The 22,574-nt window shown below is 47.6% G+C and overlaps 9 protein-coding genes across 9 annotated transcripts; 6 read left to right on the plus strand and 3 right to left on the minus strand.

The window, feature by feature from the left end:
* Nucleotides 1–1,022: 1,022 nt before the first annotated feature.
* Nucleotides 1,023–2,501, plus strand: FPRO_08905 (uncharacterized protein; the record flags this gene model as incomplete). Its single annotated transcript, XM_031224615.1, has 2 exons — nucleotides 1,023–2,315; nucleotides 2,364–2,501. 2 exons carry the CDS (start codon nucleotides 1,023–1,025, stop codon nucleotides 2,499–2,501), a joined length of 1,431 nt encoding a protein of 476 aa, XP_031089856.1.
* A 469-nt stretch (nucleotides 2,502–2,970) lies between these two features.
* On the minus strand, nucleotides 2,971–4,371 carry FPRO_08904 (uncharacterized protein; the record flags this gene model as incomplete). The annotated part of the gene is made up of 2 exons (XM_031224616.1): nucleotides 2,971–3,984; nucleotides 4,045–4,371. 2 exons carry the CDS (start codon nucleotides 4,369–4,371, stop codon nucleotides 2,971–2,973), a joined length of 1,341 nt encoding a protein of 446 aa, XP_031089857.1.
* A 768-nt stretch (nucleotides 4,372–5,139) lies between these two features.
* Nucleotides 5,140–6,318, minus strand: FPRO_08903 (uncharacterized protein; the record flags this gene model as incomplete). Its single annotated transcript, XM_031224617.1, has 4 exons — nucleotides 5,140–5,254; nucleotides 5,310–6,041; nucleotides 6,091–6,238; nucleotides 6,288–6,318. 4 exons carry the CDS (start codon nucleotides 6,316–6,318, stop codon nucleotides 5,140–5,142), a joined length of 1,026 nt encoding a protein of 341 aa, XP_031089858.1.
* Nucleotides 6,319–6,709: 391 nt separating this feature from the next.
* FPRO_08902 (uncharacterized protein) lies at nucleotides 6,710–9,321 on the plus strand (the record flags this gene model as incomplete). The annotated part of the gene is made up of 4 exons (XM_031224618.1): nucleotides 6,710–6,846; nucleotides 6,895–7,970; nucleotides 8,037–8,426; nucleotides 8,480–9,321. 4 exons carry the CDS (start codon nucleotides 6,710–6,712, stop codon nucleotides 9,319–9,321), a joined length of 2,445 nt encoding a protein of 814 aa, XP_031089859.1.
* A 172-nt stretch (nucleotides 9,322–9,493) lies between these two features.
* FPRO_08901 (uncharacterized protein) lies at nucleotides 9,494–11,536 on the minus strand (the record flags this gene model as incomplete). Its single annotated transcript, XM_031224619.1, has 1 exon — nucleotides 9,494–11,536. One exon carries the CDS (start codon nucleotides 11,534–11,536, stop codon nucleotides 9,494–9,496), a length of 2,043 nt encoding a protein of 680 aa, XP_031089860.1.
* Nucleotides 11,537–13,382: 1,846 nt separating this feature from the next.
* Nucleotides 13,383–15,203, plus strand: FPRO_08900 (uncharacterized protein; the record flags this gene model as incomplete). The annotated part of the gene is made up of 3 exons (XM_031224620.1): nucleotides 13,383–13,676; nucleotides 13,739–13,862; nucleotides 13,921–15,203. The coding sequence occupies 3 exons, from the start codon at nucleotides 13,383–13,385 to the stop codon at nucleotides 15,201–15,203; spliced, it is 1,701 nt and encodes a 566-aa protein (XP_031089861.1).
* A 730-nt stretch (nucleotides 15,204–15,933) lies between these two features.
* Nucleotides 15,934–17,781, plus strand: FPRO_08899 (uncharacterized protein; the record flags this gene model as incomplete). Its single annotated transcript, XM_031224621.1, has 1 exon — nucleotides 15,934–17,781. The coding sequence occupies one exon, from the start codon at nucleotides 15,934–15,936 to the stop codon at nucleotides 17,779–17,781; it is 1,848 nt and encodes a 615-aa protein (XP_031089862.1).
* Nucleotides 17,782–19,137: 1,356 nt separating this feature from the next.
* FPRO_08898 (uncharacterized protein) lies at nucleotides 19,138–19,911 on the plus strand (the record flags this gene model as incomplete). Its single annotated transcript, XM_031224622.1, has 1 exon — nucleotides 19,138–19,911. The coding sequence occupies one exon, from the start codon at nucleotides 19,138–19,140 to the stop codon at nucleotides 19,909–19,911; it is 774 nt and encodes a 257-aa protein (XP_031089863.1).
* A 1,154-nt stretch (nucleotides 19,912–21,065) lies between these two features.
* FPRO_08897 (uncharacterized protein) lies at nucleotides 21,066–22,118 on the plus strand (the record flags this gene model as incomplete). Its single annotated transcript, XM_031224623.1, has 4 exons — nucleotides 21,066–21,271; nucleotides 21,319–21,397; nucleotides 21,444–21,642; nucleotides 21,691–22,118. 4 exons carry the CDS (start codon nucleotides 21,066–21,068, stop codon nucleotides 22,116–22,118), a joined length of 912 nt encoding a protein of 303 aa, XP_031089864.1.
* Nucleotides 22,119–22,574: the final 456 nt, after the last annotated feature.

Genomic DNA, 22,574 nt, shown 5'->3' on the forward strand with positions numbered 1-22,574 from the left:
ACAAACGTTAGACCTTCAAGGAAATACAAAAGAACAAGTAGAGCGTGTTTGTGTATCGGACAGGGTATAAACCGCGAGCTAGTGGTGTGCGCCACAACCCCGCTTCAGTATGACGAAATGTTGTGGCGCATTAGAGCGAGTAACATAGAGCCTGTCTTTGGGTAAGAATACGCCTGTCTGCTCCTTGATGTTAAGAGCCTAGGGGAGGAGAGAAAACTCATACCCCGAATCCTAAATGACGAAAAGACTTGGGTAAACTTACCTAAATTTAGAGTTTTCTTTACAGAGTTTGTCTTGATACCCTATATTGAGGTCCTGTGTTTTCTGGCTCCCCGAGGAGTGCACTGTTGAACTAGCCTCGAAGACAAGACGTTGAATGTAGGGCTGGCCTACAGGGTAAAGAGAAAGTGTATGACCAGTTCGCACATGCCTTCTGCTGTGTATTTTGGAAGCTATCTGCCTTATGAACGGCGAATTATTTCCTAAGGCCAGTTCTTCACTCAAAGATATATGGTTACGGCTTGCAACATTAGTGATTATCTATTCTGGAACCCCAATGTGGAGTAGCCAATATCTTTGGCCAACTGGTCCGTTCACATAGCAGATCTTATCCTAGTGAATTCCATAAGCTCCCCGGCCCCAGCAGCATCGACTGTTGCTGTGCCTCTTCCCTGGCATAATCTATCCTGATTCGACATATGGATTCCCTCGATTGCATCGGAGAAGCCGACGGGACCGGTGGGGTACTAACCGGATTTAGACAGACAACTGTAATGGCGGGGCCGTTCTGATGGCATTATGCGATGGAATACGGCAGGCGAGATCTTAATAATGGTCTGGCCTCAAGGTAGAGTACAATTGAGCCTTCTTGAGATTTACTCAAGTGTGTGGATTATTTCATGTCATGGTGCTGCGAAGTTCCGTATAAGCTACACCTTTTACAACTACCAAGACCCAAAACTCCCAGACCACTTTTGATTCGCCCTACGAGACAAAAATACAATCCATTGGCTGTTTACCCAATGGCTCCTCTCAAAGTGATCATTATCGGTGGCGGTCTTGCCGGCGCGTGTCTGGCAGACGGCCTCATCAACAAATCCGACGGTCAAATCGACGTAACTGTCTTCGAACGCGACGAACCTGGTTCAGAACGAGGAGGTTACCAAATCCGACTTGGGGCTCACGCACTTATCGGTTTCAAAGCTTGTCTGACCCAGGAACAATACGCAAACCTTCTCTCCTGCTTTGGCAAGTCTGGAGGCGTTGTGTCGTCCGCGCCTTGCATCTTTAGTCCTTCTGACTTGAAGGTTCTGATCGATTTGAGTAAAGCTCCAGTTTATGAGAAGAGTGCTCCGATTGCACGAACGAGACTTCGAAACTTTCTCCAGAAGCCACTGCAGGAGAATGGCTCTATCCATTTTGGTAAGAAGTATGTGAGGTATGAAGTACTTCGAGGAAAGATAGCTGGGCAAAGCAGTATCAGGGTTCACTTCAGCGACGATACTCATCATGACTGCGATGTCCTCATATCTGCTGAAGGAAGTGGAAGTCGGATCAACAAGCAGATTGGGCTTAACAACATCGTCACCGAGGTGACGCCTGGACATGGCGGCTACTTAGGTAAATGTCATTTACCGTGGTCTGTACTACAGACACTGCCGCGACAGCTTTTGGAGAAGGGCACGATCTACACCGGCAACTCCAAGGCTATGGTGTTTGCCGCTGTATATCTACCAGAAGCGCTATCGTCTCCCAAGAATACTTCCTATTCCGAGCACACGGATATCGTCAAACCCAAGAACTACGACGAGGATGAAGCTTCTCTTTTCCTCGGTATGGCATGGACGACGGGTCCTGATGCCGCAGAGCTACCTCACGTCAAAGACAAAAAGGGTTTGATGAAGAAGAAGCTCACAGAGGCTGGCTTTCATCCTGATTTTCAGAAGCTGGTTGATGCTGTCGACGACGACGCTATCATGACGACACCTTGGCGATATGCGAATAACGACACGCCCATGGATTGGAGACAACAGCTTCTATCTAAGAGCGAGAGGATGTCGGATCCAAGCATTGCGAATTCGCGTGTTTGGCTTATCGGGGATTCTATCCACCCTATGCTCCCTTCTAGAGGAATGGGCGCGAATAATGCGATCCACGATACAGCTGATGCACTTGGTCCATTACTTGAACTCGCGAAGCTGAAGAATGCAAATGGAGATGTGTCTGATGAACAGATTGGTGATCAGCTGGCGGTATATGAGAAGGTTATGATGCCGAGGGCTTTCGAATGGGTTAAGAAGAGCAGCAACCAACAGGTGTGAATCCCCCTTGTGGCGTGATGATTGGAGCTAACGATGTAATAGTTGCCGGACCTGGACAGTCTGTCAGGACGAGCAATGATCGTTGGTCTGCGAGTGATGCTCTGTATAGTCGGTGGTTTTGTCAGATGTCTCCGGGTGCTTGGATGGAGACCCAAGGATGATGCTCCTGAACTCTCTTGAAATACCCGCACCATATCACGAACTGTTGTATGATATCTGCTTATTGCATTAATTTACTCTCTGTTTTCTTCCATTTTCCGAGCTTAGCTGATAGGCTTGGATGTAATTCATGAGTTTATTGGAGGGAACGTTATCGGCTAACAGGATTCCATGTTACGTAACGGCCATCTGTTGGTGTGCTCTTGTTCTCATCATGAAGTTTGCACATATCATTGGAGCCATCGCATAGCTGAAGCGCCAATTGGTGAATCATCGAAAAGGGTAGTTCTCTGATTTGTAGAGACCACATCGCAATCAAAGAGGCAAGGCCAATGAATAACATATATTAGCGTGATACAAGACTTGGAATCTCGGACTTGGGCAGTAAGAAATTGGTTCATTTATGGCATTCTCGTTCTTCTCTTGAAGATAGTTGTACAAATAGAGGACATACGTCTTACGGAGAACAGCTAGCAATTTGAGTAAGATCCTAGACCTTGGTCCGTTTGAAACCAGCCTGACAATACCTTGCAGTCCCATAAGCAAACACGGAAGCAATCATGGTACAGCCGCAAAACAACTGCAAACCGATGAAGCTATTCCCGCTCCCGCTCTTATCTGAGATTAACGCACCGCCAAGCGGACTGCCCGTCAAAGCCCCGAATGCATTTACAAGTGATGCGAGTCCTATTCGTGTACCGATCTCTTCAATTGGGCTGATCTGTCCGACACAGCCAGGAAAGATGGATACGTAGCCACCTGAGCCGTAGCCAAAAGCAACAGCATATGCCATGATGGCTGCTGTACTTTGACTGCCCGGAATCCAGAGCACCAGCGTCAAGATGCCTGTGAATGTCGTGATTATCAGCATGCAGTTGAACTGGCCGATGACATCTGCCAGTGCACCTGCTGTCAAACGACCGATCAGACTGATACCGTTAATGAGCGGAAGAAGGTAAGGCACCAGGTCGGACGAAACACCGCTCGCCTTTGCCTGAATGATGATGTAGTTCAACGGTAGAAACATTCCCCAAAAGAAGAGAAAGCCACCAAACATGGTCAACACCATGACTGGCTCCTTGAGGCAGCGCTGATAATCTGACGACGCGAAAGGACGCGGTTTGGGCGGGGTCCGTGACCTGATCAAGACGCATGAAATCGCCATGAAAGCCAAAAACATGAAACCAACAGCTCGCAAGGTCCACCCAAAGCCGATGATCTTGAACAAACGAGATAGTATGATGGGTAGCACTATACCACCGGCGGAAGATCCAGAGTTTACGATGCCAAAGACTGTTCCGCGCCTCTTTCTGAACCATGATGTTGTCGATGTTAGTGAAGCAGTGAATACGGCGCCTGAGCCCATGGAACTAAGCAGTGCCTGGGAGAGAAGGATCTGATAGTATTGCGTTGACAAAGAGAGCATCATTATACCGCAGACATATACGGGAGCGCCGATGAGAAGAAGGTATCTAGGGCCGTATGAGTCATAGACACGACCCCACTACGAAACGCGCGCTGTTAACTCCATGATCCGAACAGTCAGTGTTGAAGTGGGACATACGACTGCTGAGCCACCGACTTGGAAGAATACTTGCAAACTCGTGATCCAGCTAATAGAGCTGGGACTGTAGTCTGCTAAAGGACCTGTCTGGTAATACTCGAGAAATACACCGACGCATGTTACTAGGCCGAAGGTGCAGAAGAGGCCGAACCAGCCTCCGACAACGACGAGCCATGCTTCCCTTCCACCTTCGGGATACTCAGTCTCGGTAATGGGAGATAATGTTTGAGACTCTGGTAGTGCCTCTACATGAGGGTGTTTCTCAGATGTATCGAGATCCATATCTGGTCTGGTAGAGCTTGAAAGGGAAGTCTCGGTTTGGGCCATGGCGATGGGAGGCGATGGGAGGCTTTTTCTGAGCTATTTCTGTCAGTATAGAGGTAGATCATTAGAGGTAAAGGTGAGTATAAAGTAATATCAGGCTGTGATTAATTTCTTTTGAGTGGTAGCATATCTCGGAATCTAGATCCGTGCCGAGCCGACACCGCCTATGACAAGCCATATTCGTGGCGGGACATTGTCCTTCTAGACAAAACAAGTGATAGTAGATGACTCAAATTAGTCACCGGCGGAGGTGCTTTTGCTCAATGTGTTTCTACATGGGGTAGAGTCGACTTCCGACCAGCAGCCGACGGGGCCGCGTGGGGGACGGTATAGATCACGTTCAGATGAGGGGGAAATGTCAGCGGAGCCTCGGCATCTTAACAAGTCACATCCTGATACTTGCGGTAGGATGCAGTAGTTTCTCTCCCTCGAGATCGTATCACTAGCCAGATAGTTTGCCAGTTTAGATTTATCTATGAGGATTACAGGTCATAGTAGCGGGCTGAACTGAGCCTTGTGGGTAAACGAACATATTCTGCAATGAGTAACAGACACCTGATAGGCTAATTCCTCCCTTCAAAGACATCCAAAGGTCAATATTGATAAGTGAATCATTACTTTTGCAATATTAATGGGGCACAAATCTTATAGCATGGTGTAACGTCCTGGACCATGCAGTAACAACAACAGTCGCGTATGAAAGCCATTGTGCATCTCAGGAGCAGAGCTCGTATATCTGTGAGCTCTACGAGATCTTTAGCTAACAGTAACCTATAGATCCAACGTGACAGGCTCAACAAAGTCCATCGTCAAGACTTTTGTCTTACCATTCGCCTCGACCGCCTTCGTCGCCGCTTCAGTCTTTATCCTCCAGGGTGGAATACATCTGTGATTGATCAGTAAATCTTACATTCCAGGTTTTCTCAGCAAAAGTCACGTACGCTTCGTCATGTAGACACCAGATCACCTGAGACGGACTCCCAAGCCAGCCAACCTTCAAAGCAGCAAACTCAGCCGCTGACCCATCGAAAGGTCTTCCGTTGAGATTCGCCCTTCCAGCAATAGCCATTATCGCAACATCAGGTTTTGGCTGTAGGTCTCTCAGAATACCCTCATAGCCGCCTAAGTGTGCACTCCAAAGCAATGCTTTCTCACCAATGACAAAGTTGAACATCAACTGCCCGCCATCGCTGTGAGAAAACACGTTACGCTTTCGATCAGCTACATACTCAATAAAGGAGCGGTGACCAGGCGTGAGTTTCTCGGGTGGCATGAGTTCTCCGATCTTGAGCAAACCATATTTCATACCGATGGTGGTATCAAGCGTGCAACTGTATGGACTCGCTGAGCCCTTGTATACGGTCGCTGTGTCGATAACTTCAGGGTGATCTGTAGGCATCATGCAGTGCAATGAAGGCCAGACGTCAACTGAGAATGCTGCGAGTTCATCTAGCGGACGTCGAGGTGCTCCAGGAGGAGCGGGACAGAGCAACGATGGATCAGCATTGGCTTTATTCCAGGTCTCACGAGTGAACAGTGGAATCCGCTCGCCGCCTTGAACAGGGAGGAGTTGATGTTCTGGAACGCCGGCCTCTCTTAGGAGGTTGATGGCTTCATTGTTGGCTATGACGATGGCGCCAGTTTTGATTGCAATGCGATCTGCGCCAGGCAGGCTGCGGGCTCGTTAATTTTATAGACTGTATTCTCACGAGTTGTACTGACTGGTCAAAATGGGCATGCGAGATGAAGATGTAGTCAGCTTCTTCGACGTCATCAACTGGTAGATACGTTTTCAAGATCGAGGGCCTGTCTAGCCAGGTGTCAAGGAAGATGGTGACGCCTCGTGTACGCAGACGGAATGTCGTGGCACCTTTTGAGTTAGTGACAAAGAATCCCCAGAGAAAGAAAGGTACACTCACCGAACCATTCAAGGGTCGAACCTGTCGTCATGGTTGGTTCTGAGACGAAAGTCGGTTTGAGTGTCAGTGTTGCGAGATCCGGGCAACCCAGGGATGTTGTCTGGAAAGCTTCACCACTTTCACGTTACTGTAACTTGAGAAATACGTGCCTCATTTACTAGTCAGTAGTAGTAATCAGCCCGAGAAATGACATTCTATGAGTGAATAACTTCTACCTACGCATTCAAGAGTATCAGCGGGGCGCTTCACGACCACTACCCTGGAGCAAGCGGGGCCGGCGGGGTAAAACACTCCGCCATCCAAACACCGTTAGCCCCCCACAATCATCGAGATAGTGATCCCGTCCCGCCGGTTCTCGATAACTCATCCTCTGCCCTAAACAAACATACCAGTCGTGCCGTACCCCAACGGGGTAATCCGCTATGCAGCAGAATCCATTGTCGTGCGATCATTGCGGAGAGACGTTCCAACGCCGTGAGCACCGAGATCGACACGTCCTCCGACACACGGGCCTCAAGCCGTTCCAGTGCAACGTCTGCTCCAAGTCGTTTTCTCGAAAGTTAGTCACTGCGCCCGTGGACGCCGTGATATTTCTGACCTAATAAAGTGATACCCTTACTCGCCATCGGGCCTTGCATGGTGGTCAGCCCGGGTCTACCAGAACACGTCGTCGTCGTCGTGGCCAAGCTTGTATATCTTGTTCAAAGGTGAAGCAGAGCTGCGATGGAAGTCATCCTTGTTCACGATGTGAGAATCGCGAGTTGGAGTGCATTTACCCCGGTGGGGATTCTGGTGCACAGCGAGACGATAGTCTTACTATAATCGTCGGAAATTTATCCCAAGGCCAAGACAGACCTGCTTCATCGCCCCTCACAGCTGAGGGTGCAGACTTCCAGGAGGAGGCTTTTATCGCCGGTGAACTTCATCTCAATTCTGAAGAATGGGAAACTCCTCCTGCTGTCCCCTCTGATACAAGTGGAATGTCGACGATGGCATCAAGCACCATATACACAACCGTCCCAGACACCTCTTCCAGCTGGCCTAATGTACTAACCGTGCCTGATACCTTTACTCTCAACCAAGATATTACCAGCTTTGGTGCCATGACGGATAATACATGGGTGTCTTGGAATTCTTCAATGGCTCATTTCTCCTTTCCATGGTTCATGAACGGATTGGAGATGCCACTTGAGCTACCAGATATGGCGCCTCGTCATGAAGACGTAGCACATCACGCAGCTTTGACCCAACAGGTTGTAGAAGGCCCGTCTTATTTAATCCCGGAAAACATATGTTCCACTTACACGAAGCCATGCCACCCGTTTCCAGAGCCGGAACCCATGGGACTGCAAATGGCTGGCGCTGAAGTCTTTGGGCATATCCATAACTTACCTGGACAGGCCGTAGAGGGATTGAATAATTTCTACAAGACACAGAGGAGAGACACAACAGTAGCAGTCATTCCTCAGGGTATCCTACACGCATTTGTAGAACTATACTTTGAGCACTTTGACTCTCAGTTTCCCTTCCTACACCCATCTAGCATGGAAGAATCGAACCTCCCATGGATTTTACTGTTAGCCGTAGCAGCAGTGGGAAGCCATTACTCCGAGATCCAAGGCGCAGAAGAGTATAACACTGCGTTGTGTGGACTCCTCGCCCGGGCTGTTGAACTACCTGCAAGTAGAGTCTAATTGCTGTTTATGATGTACTAGCTAACCATAAAACCGCAGGTACACGACAACATAGCGAATATCGACGTAACAACAGTACAATGTGTCTTTCTTTTACATGTTCTCTGGCTGTTCTCAGGCTCGCACAGAGACAAGATTGTTCTACAGCATAAGCGAAGTAGCCTAGTGACGATGTGCTGGGACCTCGTTGGCAAGGCTGACAAACGCAGACAGTCAACTCAAACTGAGCCTCACAGTCAAGAAATATGGCAAGCGTGGATCGCTGAGGAGAGTGAACTACGTCTCGCAACTTGCGTACGTGTATTGGAGTGTTTGAGCCATATGTTCCTGGGTACTCCGCTGGTCTTCAACCTTCGTGACGCGACGCGACAACTGCCTTGTCCTGAAAGGCTGTGGCGGATAGGAAATGCTTTAGAGTGGAAGTCACTACAAGAAGACTCTACAGGTATCGTAGTTGTCACCAGAAGTAAGTTTATCAGTTTACTGACGATCTCCCAGGAAATGATCCTAAGCCCGATGCCTTTGCCGCCAAAGTCATTCTTCTCGAACTATACATCGACAACTTGAATTACTACCGCCAAATTCGCAGTTCGCAACTCCTACAGTCTTCATTTGAATCATATTTAAACTCCCCAGCAGCGAACGATACCCAGAACGTACCGAACTCTTCGCTTCAAAGACCCGACACCGTTAGGAGCGAAAGTGCTCTTCTAGACACGACGATCGATCAATTGACCTTGAACAACAAATCGGACCATGGAGCCTGTACAGACACAATATTGCATGTCATTGCAATTCTAAGGATGATTCCTCTTGAAACTTTGCACTCTGCTACAGGCTGGGAGACGAATAAAGAGCAGATGATGAAGTCTAAAATGTATCTCAAAGACTTCTTCAAGAACGACAGTGTCAAGGCTCGGAAGGGCTTATGGCATGCTACTTGCATCTTCAAAGCAACGCGCAGCTCGCGTCGTCTCGCGTGTTATGATGCGCTCAGTCTCACAGTGGCGATGGGCTTTATATACTGCTACAGCGAAACACGCGCATCATTGGCACCGACTCCAACACGCCCGGTGATTACACGCCTTGACCAATTGCAAGACAGAGACGCTATTGAAGAATGGATAGAGAACGGGGGTGATAACGTCGTTCACTTGACTGGTGTTGGATTGCTGGATGGCTCTGACCATTGCGTCCGTTTCCTCCGAGATTTGGAGAAGACACTGGTATCGCAGATTGCGTGGCGCGGGTTCTGTCGTGCTTTTGCCAGCAGTTTTGCTCAGTTGAGACGTGGTGAGATGCCGACCAAGAGCTCGAGGGAGTATCTAAATGCGGAATGATAGAGCTTTTGCACTTACTCTACCGCAGAAGAGGTCAATACATGAATAGTGGGAATCGCGTCGTAAGCTAGATATATGGGGACCCTGACTCTACCATAAGCGAGCATTTCATGGAGAAAGCATTAATTAGTTATTGAAGCATATACGATACAAGCTCCTTGTTCTTCGACCCTTACGCGGTACAGCCAGGACACTCAAAGCAAGAATTATCACTCCACGTTCCATCCCTTGAGTGATCAGGCCAATCTCTAAAGTCAGCCACCTTCAGCTCCCTAAACGAAAACATACACCTATCATCCTTGTACCCAGACCCAACGCAGTAATCCAGAGCCATGCATATAGCCGCACACTTCTCAGGCGAGCTCTGGTCAGGATACGTCGCGAGGTCCCACTGGTTGTACGCCTCCCAGAAACCCTGGTAGTTGCACAACGCACCTGGCTTGCCAGACACAGCGCGGCAGCTATCGCCTTGTTCGTACGAGCAGTACCTCGTCGCGGGGAGAGTAGCGGTCTCAGAGCAGGCCGGGCATGTCCAGCAGGAGTTGTGGCTCCACACAGCGTGATCCTGAGGCCGATCTTCATGCGAGACCATATCAGATTGCTGAATCTTCTTGGAGGTGAAGAGGCAGCGGTTCTCGGTCTGGAAGTAGGCGGAAGATTCACAATTCTGGAGAGTCTGGCAGATAGCAGCGCATTGGTAGACATCGTCTTGGTAGGGATAGTCTGCGCGGGACTCTTTCCATGTCGTGCCGGTGAAGAGGGCGGCCCAGATGCAGAGGGTGTCGCTGTGGTCTTTGAAGCGGTTGAACTCACATTCTTGACCGCGGTTGTAGATACAGTTATCGGCTGGAGATGTCGTAGTCGCTGGACTGTAAGAGGTACTGGTCGCAAGGGTTGTAGATTCGGGGGCGATAGTTGTATCAGTATTGACAGGCGTAGAAGAAGCCTCTGCAACAGTTGTCTCTGCGGAGCCATTCTCACAGGCAGAGCATGTGAAACAATCCATCCCATACCAATCAACATCAATACCATCATCCGACATATCGCGGACCTCAGAGCGTGTAACAACATTGTTGGAGAAGAAACACTTCCTGGGGGCAAACATATAACCTGCTGATTTGCAGCCAGGCAGCGTCTTACAAATCTCAGCACAGTCATCGGCACCATCATAATAAGGGCGTGTCTCGTCATCGTCTTGGTTCGGGAGCTGGTATGTCAAGCCGTTGTAGAGGCCGTAGACTCTGCAGTTCCACTCGGGGTGGTTGTCGAAGCCGTCGCGCATGTCGCATGTTGGCTTACAAGCTGTCTCGGTTGGCTGCGCGGGACGTGTAGTGTCTGTGTTGGGGGGAGAGGTGGTGGTTGTCTCGGGCATGGTACTCTCTGTGAAGGCCTCCGATGAGGAAATGGCGGAGGTGGTCTCGGGGTCGATGGTTCGTTCGGTGAATGTTTCGGAGGTCGTGACTGGGTTTGTAGTGGGCGCGCCGAAGTCGAGGACAAAGTTGCCAATGTTGGCTGGGGTAACTTGATTGGAGATGAAAATCGAGTCGACCAAAATAACCGAGATGCCATTCCCAGAACATGTGATCGAGATGGCAAAGGTAGCGGAAGCAGATTCAGCATCAACCTGCTCAAGAACATGCGTCCAAGACACGCCAGTTCCGACAGATGATAGAGACTGCGAGTAGAACTGCCTGCTGCCTAGAGATGCAGCAACAGTGCAATCCTGGCTACCAAAAGAAGCAACGAGATAGTAGAACTGAACGGTATACCTGCTTTGAGAACCAGTGCTTAGTGAGTTGAGAGTCTGCCAAATACTAGCAAATGATCCTGTATCTCGCTTTCCAGCTGGGTTCCCGGAGGCAGTCAATGCAGCGCAACCATCATCGCGACTACCGTCAGCCTTGTAGCAGCCTCCCTCGTGAAATTCTGCATTTCCGGTCGCGCCGAAGTTTGTGAGTTCGCTGGGAGGGTTGTTTGCATTGCGGACGGCGAGACTTCCTCCCTCAATAGCGTTGGTGATGATGATATCGACTTCTTGAGTTGTAGTTGTCGATTGAGGAACGGTTAGACTGGGGACTTCGGATGTTTCGGAAACGTCGGTCGGGATGGACGATGTAAGTGCAAGACTAGGAGATGTTGGAGCACTGGGTTTACAAGGACCAGCAGCGGCCAAGTTAGCCAGGGTAAAGCCCACAAGCGCAAGAATAGACTGCATATTGAAACAAGCTCAGTAAAAGTGACCACAAAATTGGTCAGAAAACGAATGAATGAGAGCTTACCTCTGCAAAACAAAATCGTGCGATGCAGATTTATTATGTATGTATGGACCCCTTGTTCTGCCAAGTCTTCAATCGACTCAGCTTTACGAGACTATTGACCGCATCACGGTCGAGATTTACTATTTTCAGGGCTCATGAGCAAAATTCGGGTTAGCGAGCTGCCACTATTGATAACTATTGATCCTTATAGCGGGCCGTTTTTGCTGTACCTTGCAGGAATGAGTCTAGAGCCCGAAGGCTAACCCGAGTCAGCTGAGGGTCGTATCCACTACGGAATTACCGCCGTTGAATTCATTTATCTTTAGCTACGGCTAAGGAAAATAAGAAAGGGACATTTGCAACTAAATAAGTTGTTTAAATATATAAATATAATCTCCTGAGTATATACAGTCTTAAATATTATATGGTTCTCTCAGATTTGGCGGTCAGAGTCTCGACACCTAGACCTGGAAGACTATGAGTTCTGGGTTGCTAAGTCGGCAGCTCAGTGGAAGTTCCTTTACCAGAACTATCAACGGCATTTCGCAGAGTGTAGAACGGCATTTACCGACTTCATATCTGATACCGGATTGGTGGACCTACCCCCGTCTCTGTAGGCTTATTACCACATGATTGGTATCCATCACCCCCTGTTGTGTCCTTGATACTACTGGCTTTGTTGGCTGAGGAATTGAAGCCTCTTATACGCCTCCAAGACCGGCCAAAGAGTCATTATTTAGGTTTTCTTTTTTTTTTTCCAGCTTTATACTGTAGTAATTAGTTAGTCACTCTAGTTGTTGGTGTTGTTTGCAGTTGAGACCTGTAAGCAAGAGCTTTCAGTCAGCACACAGAATTTAGTTTGGCATTACTGCGTTGGTACTAGAAAAATAGTGCAGGCAACTAATAACAACAACATTCATTCGTTCAAGAAAGAAACTGTCAGTCTTGATGCGCACGATTAGTCAAGCCGTTAGTAAACTCCAGGTTCTACTAGATGACTCCGGGTCGCTAGACTATTAGCGATGAGCCAGCCAGTCATAAGAGAGTCCCGGACATCACTAAAACATCTGAAATGAGTGAAACATATGATGCCGGAATGGCTCCAATCGGCAGTAACTATACAGAAGCAGATCCATCCAAACTGATATTAGTTGGAGTGTTCAAAGAGTTCTTCTCAAACAAGACATCAAGTCGTCATGTTTCTATTTAATATAGCGCTTTATTCATCTTGTGTAGCTTGGGAATCCTCTAAACACTTCTCTCCGTACCATCACGGCAACCACCAGGAAACTCGAACGGTTCAAAAATGCCGAAATCCTTTTCCGACCTCTCGTGAAACAAGGCGGTATAGCACGGCAGTCCAAAATGGAATTTGTTGGCGATGAAGACAAAGATCGGCATACCTGGCCCAATCAACTGGGCCACACCAGGCTCTTAAGCAGGGGTTCGGTTTGCCGGTAGTATTGTGGTTCTCGGGCTTGCTTATTCCAAGAACTCACCTTGGTAATGTACGTCAGTGAATTTGCCGATTCAGATAATCCATCTACTATTGCTCCGTATTCATGTTGGCGGCGGTAAATGCTTACGTTGGTGATTTAGCGCTAACTAATGGCAACCAACCATTCCTTGCATTTGCCAGAGGTGACTCCGCATACACGGACGGCCGGTAAACCTGAAGGCCGTCCCCACTTCTGACAATAGGGTGTTCAGGTATTACTCCGTGGCATGATTTAATACAAGTTCCTGAAGAACCCCTAACAATCTTTAGCCTTATTTACCTTCGATATCACTTTTTAGTTCACCATGGCCACTCGATTCGAGAAAACGTCATCTGACGTGGAAGGCTACACCCGTATCAAAAACGAGCTCATTGCCATGCGCGATGGTGTCAAGCTTTGTGCAGATGTTTTTCTTCCCTTCTCAGCGTCCAAGGTCGGCGAAAAGGTCCCAGTTATTTGCAGTCTCGGACCTTACGGCAAGGATGTCCACGCCTCATCGTTTGGATTGCCTCAAACAGATATTTACACCGAAATGTATAAACACATCAAGCCGTTGGGGCCAGATGCGTGCTTCGAGCTATGCGAACCGCTCATATGGGTACGCCATCTCACTTGAAGGATCATCGCCCAGAGACCAATTCTGACTTCAACGACGTGTAGTGTCAGGAGTACGGCTACGCTCTCCTCCGTGTCGATGAGCGTGGAATCGGTAATAGTGAAGGACGGCTGGATCCTTTTGGTTTGGAAAGATCGGTGAAAATTCAAGCTGACGCTCAGGGCCAAGGTAGGATATCATCCAATCTCAGTTTCCAATCATCATCAGAAGCTCATTTACTCACTAGATCTTTATGATGTGGTGGAGTGGGCTGCTGCTCAAGACTGGTCTAATGGCAAGGTAGCATTTTCAGGCATCAGCTACTACGGTATGGTAGGATACTTTACCGCTATGCAGAAACCTCCACATTTGACATGCGTCATGTCGTATGAATCGGCCTGTAGTCTCTACCAGGCTGGTCGTCGCGGGGGTATCTACAGCCACAACTTCCAATCCCATTGGTACAACAACATCGTTATACCTAATCAACGAGGAGCTCGAGATGGGACACGAACGAAGGAGGAGCTTGCGGCCGATCGAGTGGACTACCCCAACCTCCTAGCAACATACGAGTACCCTGATCAAGGCCCCGTTGCTTTTGTGGAAAGTCTCAGATCGCTCTCTGATGTCGAAGTGCCAATTTATGTGGCCGGCAACTGGACCGATCCAGAACTACATCTTCCGGGTAATATACGAGCCTTCAATGGAGTCTCTTCGAAGGAAAAGTGGCTTGAAATGCATACTGGGAATCATCTAGCTGCATTCTATGAGCCAGATCATATTTCATTGCAGAAGAAGTTTCTAGACTATTTCCTCTTCGACAAGAAGGATAACGGAATGCTTGAGGTGCCTCGGATCCGGCTAGTTCAGCACCATGGTACCAAGACCCTATACCGTGAAGACGAGACGTCTTTCCCGCCTGCCGATGCACAAGACGTTTCATTTTATCTGTCTCATCAGAAGAGATTATCTTTCAGTCAATTGGAAGCGGAAAAGCAGCGATTGTCCTATCAGGGTTACAAAGAAAACATCACCTTCACCCTTGAAACTCCATTCGCCGAGTCTTTCGAAATACTTGGATCTCCATATCTCGATATTGAAATCAGTACCAATGCCGAGGACTTGGATCTCTTCATCTATCTTCGTGCAATTGATGCGGACGGTGAGACAGTGGTATTGAAGGGCAATCATGGCGAGCCTATGGATAGCTTCACCAGAGGCTATTTTCGCCTATCACACCGGGATGAAGTTGCCAAGGATTTCGATAAGGACCGCGTCATCTCCCAGCCTCCCATTCCCAAGTCTGAAGTTGTTTCAGGTCACACATACAGAGTTCTAGTGCCTATCTATCCGACAGCATATCTCTTTGACAAAGGCGAAACGCTTTCACTTGAGATAGGCTCGGTTAATACGTCGAGCACAATTCCTCCCATGCGCCACGAAGGGGGTGATAGGGTTGCAGCAAGATTTGAAGGCGAGAACACTATTTTCTCTCACGGTCGTCTGGTATTACCCCGTGTGAGACGCTGAATAAACCACGTTAGGCTTGACATGTGAAATTGAGTTTCGCTTTTATTATCAATTTTCGCAACCTGTATGACATGAATTTCTGCGACATTTTTATTTTCTGTTTATCTACTTGTCTGCTTTGCCTCAAATGACTACGAGTTAACGAGATATGTGGAACAGAGGATAACGCTCGTTCCTCAGCCTCGAAAATAGGTGTCCAGGCGGCCCTACGTTAGCAATTTTAGGTTTCAACATCCTGGAGCTCATAGCGGCATCAACCCTGTGCAAGAACAGCATGCCTCGCTGTTTTCAACGGCAAGAGATTGACTCGTCCAAGACATACATGTTCGCCAATGAGGCCATGGTAAGCGGACCGATTATGTAGGTCTGGGCAGAGTAAATGCGGAGCTGTGTAGACTGTGAACACAGCCACCAATGACACGTTTGGAATTGTTAGGCATGAATAATTTTCTTCTTCGTGTAAAGCATTATTTACCTACTTTTTGACGCTCGACTTCAAACTTTGCTACGCTGAAATTATGATATTTCCCGGTATCAGCATCCGCGTCAGGCCACAGACGTTATGACACGTGTGACTGCAGCCCATGTCGGGAAGCCCCGCAATTCTTACAAGCGGTCTTCAAGGTGCAAGAGAAACGAAGCCTTTCGATATATTTTTGTTTTTTCTTCATCCAATATTGCTGCGTTTAACAGTTATATTTTGAATCGCGCAACAGAAAGTATTCTCAGTATGGCCGAGAGTCCAGGGCAATCCAAGTACCGTCATCCAAACCCCGGGAAACGGCAGAGAATTAGATCACCGAGCAGAGACAGAGAAATCATCGATAACGGCGCCATCTATACTCAAAGGCTTGATAAGGGAGCCATCAGAATCATGCAACTCCATCGCGGCTCTGGATCTGATGTATTCGAGTGCGACTTGAGAAGTATTCGACTCGCTGCCAAACCTGTGGTGCAAACACCACCCTACGAAGCCTTGTCATATGTTTGGGGCTCAAAGCAAGATCCAAGACACATTTATATCAACGGAAACCGTTTTGCTGTCACACAAAACCTCTTCGAAGCCCTTGCCTATCTACGGCTCCCTGACTCTGATAGAACGCTGTGGATTGATGCGATATGCATTAATCAACTCGATTTCGCCGAAAGAGAAGTCCAGGTTCAGCAGATGCACCAGGTTTACGGTAACGCTAAGGGAGTAATCGCCTGGATAGGAAAGGCAAACGAGGACACACATGAAATCTTTGATTCGATAGCTTCGATGGGAGAGGGGGTCCAAAAGCTATTTCCAGGCCTGGATTTGGGACCACTAAGTGGTTTGAATTTAACCCTGGGCCATGAAGGGAGAACCCAAAGGGAAAAAACAGCATTAAGCCAGCTGGCTGAACGACCATATTGGTTTCGTGCTTGGACTTTTCAGGAAATGAAGTTCGCCACGTCACTCACTATCCAGTGTGGTGTGAACAAGATAGCTTACAGTTCGTTTCACAGCTTGCACATCAATAAGCAAGCTACTGCAAGTTTTCGGACACGCAATGACAACGGGGAATTAGTTCAACGCCATAAAAATAATCTTGACTCGAAATTGCCTGACCTGAAAGGCGATCAAGATTATCCCAATTATTTCCTGGAATGCCTGTTGGACCGACAATGCTCCGATCGGAGAGACAACATTTTTGCCTTTTGGAATCTGTTTCCGCAGGATTTGCAAAAAATGATACCGATAAACTACGAGTCCCCTACTAAAGACATACTTCTTCAAAGTGCTCGGGCGATTGTTGAATCGACAGGAAGCTTGTACATTTTCGTTATCAGAGCCCGCCAGATCCCGCCAGAGAGTCATGAAGAAGAATGGCAAAAGAACATGCCATCGTGGTGTCCTTATTTAGCTGCACAATACTATGACTACGGGTTCAAACCGCATACCATGTCGAACATATTCACTGAAAAGGCAAAGGTGTCATTTTGTACAGATACGAAGATCTGGGTGAAAGGGTTCGTGGTTGGCTACATTGACCGAAGCCTCTCTCCAGATAATGTACCAAGCACCGACTGGACAGATGAAGATTACAGTCAGCAGTTTGGATTTTACACAAAATGCCTTGAATTAGGTCTCCTGAGCGCCCCTCCAGAGAAAGGTGAGCAGTCCCTATGGGCAACTACCCGCACGCTGCTCGGGGACCAGGGCGAAGATTCAATCGGCGATCAAGACTTGATTAATTATGCTTTAGGACGAATATCCGACGAACTGGACGAGAATGATGCAAAATCTGCTTTATATCATATACTGAGAAACACAAGGTCTCGGCAGGTCTGTTCTTTCCAGGTTGGCGCGTCGGTCATTAGAGCATTGCGATCGAGTGGATTACCGCGGGAATTCTGGTTGAACCCCATTGCTGTGGTACCTCGGACAGCTCAGTGGAGAGATGCTATCTGTGTTATATCTGGCTGCCCCCTACCAGTTGTCCTCCGGAGGTTTGGCGATACCTATCGCATCATAGGTGAGGCATTCTTTGATACTCAGCGTCTAGAGTCTGTCGATATCCATGTAATGCTCAGGGATTTTGTAGTTGAGTAGATATATGCTCCATATATAAAAGCCTTAGATATCTATCAATAAATGGTCTTAGTATTTGAGAATAAGCTATATATTATATATTCTTGTTGTCTTTACTAGCATAAAATCTTTGCTGCTGAAACCGAGTTTAGGGAGCTGTATCGTAATTTCGTTCTCGAATTAGAACGTTAAGAGACTATGGCACCCACGACGAGCGCCGCCAATTGTGGGTCATTTTGGCCCTTTATCTTTCCGACCAATGCTAGAATTCTCACAGGCGCCGAGTTTCACAAAGCTTGAGCCCTATATGCCAGCGGTGACGGAGATGTGAGGGAACGCAATTTCGTTGCTGCCTCAGCATATCGGCAGAACACGTGAGCTTATCGTATAAAACATTATCTGGAGGTATGAGGCAATTTTCTCAAATCTTTACCATGCATAGGAACAGACCTCTTTGCTTTACCTGCAGATTTCCTGCTTGTTTCTATGCTTCTTCTTGCGGGCAAGGTTGCGAGATAAGAGAGACCACCACCGGGCTGACACACTAACCATACTCTCGGCTACAAAGAAAAGAGCAAAAGAGAGCATTTGCCAATTATACAGTTTGCTGTCTTTACAGCAGTACAATACTATGAAAAAGATGATACGAGTGAAGAAATTAGAGAAATAGTCCGACGATTAATTTAAATTTGAAATCATTTCCATAGTCGGCTATTAATATAACAGTATGAGTAACAGGAGGAATCAGACTTCTGTATAGATTTAAAGACCTATCATTTATAATTGAATTCTAATATACTATGGGAGAGATCACTTCGAAGTCAGAAATAAGCGATGATCACATCAAGGTTGAAGAACGATGACTAAAGGCCTTCGACGCCGAGCGAGTAGCGTCAGGAGATAGGTTGGGGTTGCACAACATAGTAATGATCTGGGCAATTGTTTTACGAAGGATTAGAGTGGCGATTGGCCAGTAAGGTGAAACAAGCACAACAATACACACGCTTGCAGGCTGCACACGTGACTTGACAAGGCTGAGTACCGGCTACGCCAAATTCCTCGTTCTTCTTTCTTCATACTCAGTCCTTCTGCAACATATCGATTATCGCATCAAGCATCACCCCCAGACCCCTCCACGAAAATCTCCTGATTTCTTCTCAAACTCTTATTGACAGCCGTGAATTTGACGCTATATTAAAGCAGCGTCACAGGACACGTCAACTCCGCACCCAGGCGGGCTCTAGGGTGCATAGTGAACTTAATGCTTCAGCTGTATTGAGAGACATATTTCCCTTGGCTAGAAGATATTGCAGTGAGTCAAACAACTCTGCTAGAGTTGCCAACCAAGAATTAAAAGACGACTTTGAGGAACTGTCGATGGAAAGGGAAACACAAACAGTAGAGGATGAGCGAAGAAGAAGGCTGGACAGTGGATCATACCGTAGATCTCACACTCAGCCATGGTCTTCCGATCGAGATGAACAAGACGACTACGATGAGACTGGTCATTCTGGTCGTATCTCCAATCGCACCTACCACCCAACCCGACTACCGTCGCCTGTCCAAGGACTCTCATATTTCCCTCACGAGGATTTTCGACTTTTAGATATCTTGGACATATCACGGACTGGTAGAAGAGAAAAGACGAATCTATGTCATGACTTCGATCCTCGTGATCTTGGTCGCTCCAACCACTCTTACAAGCCGAACCGAGCACCTTCCCTATACCGGGGCTACACATCGTATAACAGTTCCTACAGCGACTTCATTGAGATTGCACAAGGAACTGGGGATACTATAATGATTGAAAAGGACAAGAAGCGAAGCAAGCGAGAACGTATGCGAGACCGAAGGCCGCGCGCTGAAGAGCTTGCCGCCCGAACTCAAGAGGCGATTCGCCAGGCAGAGTTAGAGATAAAAACCGCTGCCTCGAATAAGGCTGAGGAGGAAGCCGAGCGTCTTTGGAGAGCTGATTATCCAGAAGACCCCCAAAGTCGCCTATGTGCAATACGATCTTTCAGTAAGCTTTCTAGCAAAGATACAATATACAAGGACAACACAATTGGTGATGAAGGAAGAATAGACGATCTTCTAGCCTCTGTGGGCAAAAATATGATCAAAAACTCCTTCCTTGAAAGAGCCTGGAGGTAATGGTTTAAACGATAGAGAATAGCTTGGAGGACACACCAGAAATAGATATCAGGATGTAGAAGGCGGATATCAAAGCAGGTCAAAACGGATAGAAAGCACCTTTGACTTCGACCAGTGGCAACACTTCACACCTCCACCGAGTCCACCAACAGATTGGGGGAGTCTGAAGATGGGGATGAGGACGTCGAACGAGCTCCTTCATCGCGTCCAACCTGGGCCGATGCATGCCGGGGCAGGTCATTGGATTAGGACAATACCTAATCACGATAGTGAATAAGATAGTGACTCTACTCTGCCTGAACTCATTATCAATATATCTGAATAATATGGCCGTTTTCAAACCTATTGTAAAGATTTTGCCTAGGCCCTTCTTCATATAAACACTGTTTGGCAACACCTCGCAGGGAATACTAACAGCCACTCTAAGGAATACAGACATACATGACCCCATCCATCCTAGCTCAGTTAGGTCCACCATATATAGTGAATTCCGGCATAGTATCCTATAGGTAAGGGAGGCTAATAAGTTGAGTCATAAATATAAATCTGATTTTTCTGATATCTTGAACTCTTGCAATAAATCCCTTCCCACCTCTAAGCCATATTCCTTTCTTGACTCATCAGTAATAAATAACGCGGTAACCAACCTCTCTTCCCCAGGCTTGCTAATAAGTCTCCATGGCGTGAGAAACTTAAGCCCATAGGACCCTTTCTCGCTACTGGCAAGTCTTAAGAGAGCAAGCATCGCAGGCATTTCCTGAAGATACGTCTGAACACTCGGACTCTTATTTAAAGGAGGTTGTCTAGCAAACTCAAGTATTAGAGCCGCAACTCCGGCGACGATAGGACATGCGAATGAAGATCCTTCCAAGATTTCGTTTATATTGTGAGAGGTAATGCCGAGACCTGGTGCACTGAATCTAGACCCTCGACTATGCTGAGAGGCTGATGATGGGGCACTTCTCGCATGCTCGCCGTGACCGCCGGCTGCATCAACTGCAATCACACTCTCCGAGCGTGCTGGATATAGAATATCGTTTGGGGGACCAAGAAGTCCATCGTTGGAGGTAGCTGCAAATACATGCACGCCGTTCTGGCGTGCGAAATCGATGGCTTTACGCACTGCTTGATGGTGGTATGGCCAGCCAAACGACATGTTGATGATATCAACACCCCATCCGCCACCATCTGGGCTATTTTTGTTTGGTTTAGCAGAGGCCTTTCTGATAGCCTTTTCAATTGCTAATCTATCAGGGCCGCTGTTTGGGCTAACCACTCTGCAGATGTATAACACTGCTTTAAGGCTGACCCTTAGGACCTGCAGAGGACCGGGTATCGGCAAGACACTCACTGCAGAAAGGTATAAGTTCTCGGTCTGGAAAAAAGTAATTACCTAACAAGATGCAGTGTTGCCGAAGTTGCAAGAAAGCCATTATACAGAGTCACATGTGGTGATATTGGCACCAAGGCAGAAGACGTCGAACAGGTCTATTTTAACTCCAGTCTCTATACCTGTGACTAACCATGTCCAGTACCTCAATGTTGTCTTACACCTTGGCAAAACTTGGGGCTGCGGTATACTATTGCGGTTCTCTATTCTTGATTTCATTCTAACTTTGCTAGTTGTTCTTCTTGACGAGGCAGATGTTTTCTTGGAGCAGCGATCATTGGTTAACCTTGAGCGAAATGCTCTTGTGTCGGTATTTTTACGTGTTTTGGAATACTACGATGGTAATAGCACCCCAGCCCAACACTTCAAAACGCGTTAACATCTCCCAGGTATCCTTATCCTCACAAGTAATCGCGTCGGAATCTTTGACGAAGCCTTCAAATCTCGCATTCAGTTAAATCTCCGCTACAAAAACCTCGACCGAGGTCAACGACTACAGATCTGGAAGAACTTCTTCACCCGTCTTAGAAGACTAGAAGAAGAAGCTTCTGCAAATCAAAGCGGTCTGTCCTACGGAGCAAAGGTGGATGAGATGCTAGACAAGCTTGATGAGCTAGCCGATGCTAATCTCAATGGCCGACAGATTCGAAACGCAGTGTCTACGGCAAGACAACTGGCTAGATATCAGAAAGAGCCACTGTCGTATAAGCATCTAACGGTTGTGATTAACGAAGCGAAGAAGTTTGATGAGTATTTGCTGGAGTTGAATAGGACTTACACGGCGGATGAGATTCAGAGGGGCAAGGGAGAACGTTAAACAGGTCCAACAATGATGTGAATCTTTAAATAGCTACGTGCAATAACCCGTGTGGATCGCCTTCCTCCATTTTATCAATTGCCCCTTCAACTCGTACTTAGTCTTCCTGGACTGTGACGGCTTTACAGGGAACATCGGATGGCAACACTTCATCAAAGGCATCCTTGCTGTTAAGCTGAAATTCCTCGCCGCCAGCATCAAAATCCTCAACACCCTCAACAACAATCTGAACATCTTGATCACTCCCTTCTTCTCTGAGCCCCAGAACCGTTTCCCTTAGTGTATCTCTCATGAGATACCTCCCCCTTTCGCGAGATCTTGATCCGTCTCAAACGGAAGGCGAAAACAAAAGGATCCCCCCCGCTCTGCGACTGCTTGGTCGAAATGGTGTTGCTGCCTCCGATCTGTGGACCCAGACTTATTGGAATGCCTTGGGAGCTCAAGTCAGTGCCAAAT

This window comes from Fusarium proliferatum (assembly GCF_900067095.1).
Source record: "Fusarium proliferatum ET1 genome assembly, contig: FPRO_scaffold016, whole genome shotgun sequence".
Lineage (NCBI taxonomy): Eukaryota > Fungi > Ascomycota > Sordariomycetes > Hypocreales > Nectriaceae > Fusarium > Fusarium proliferatum.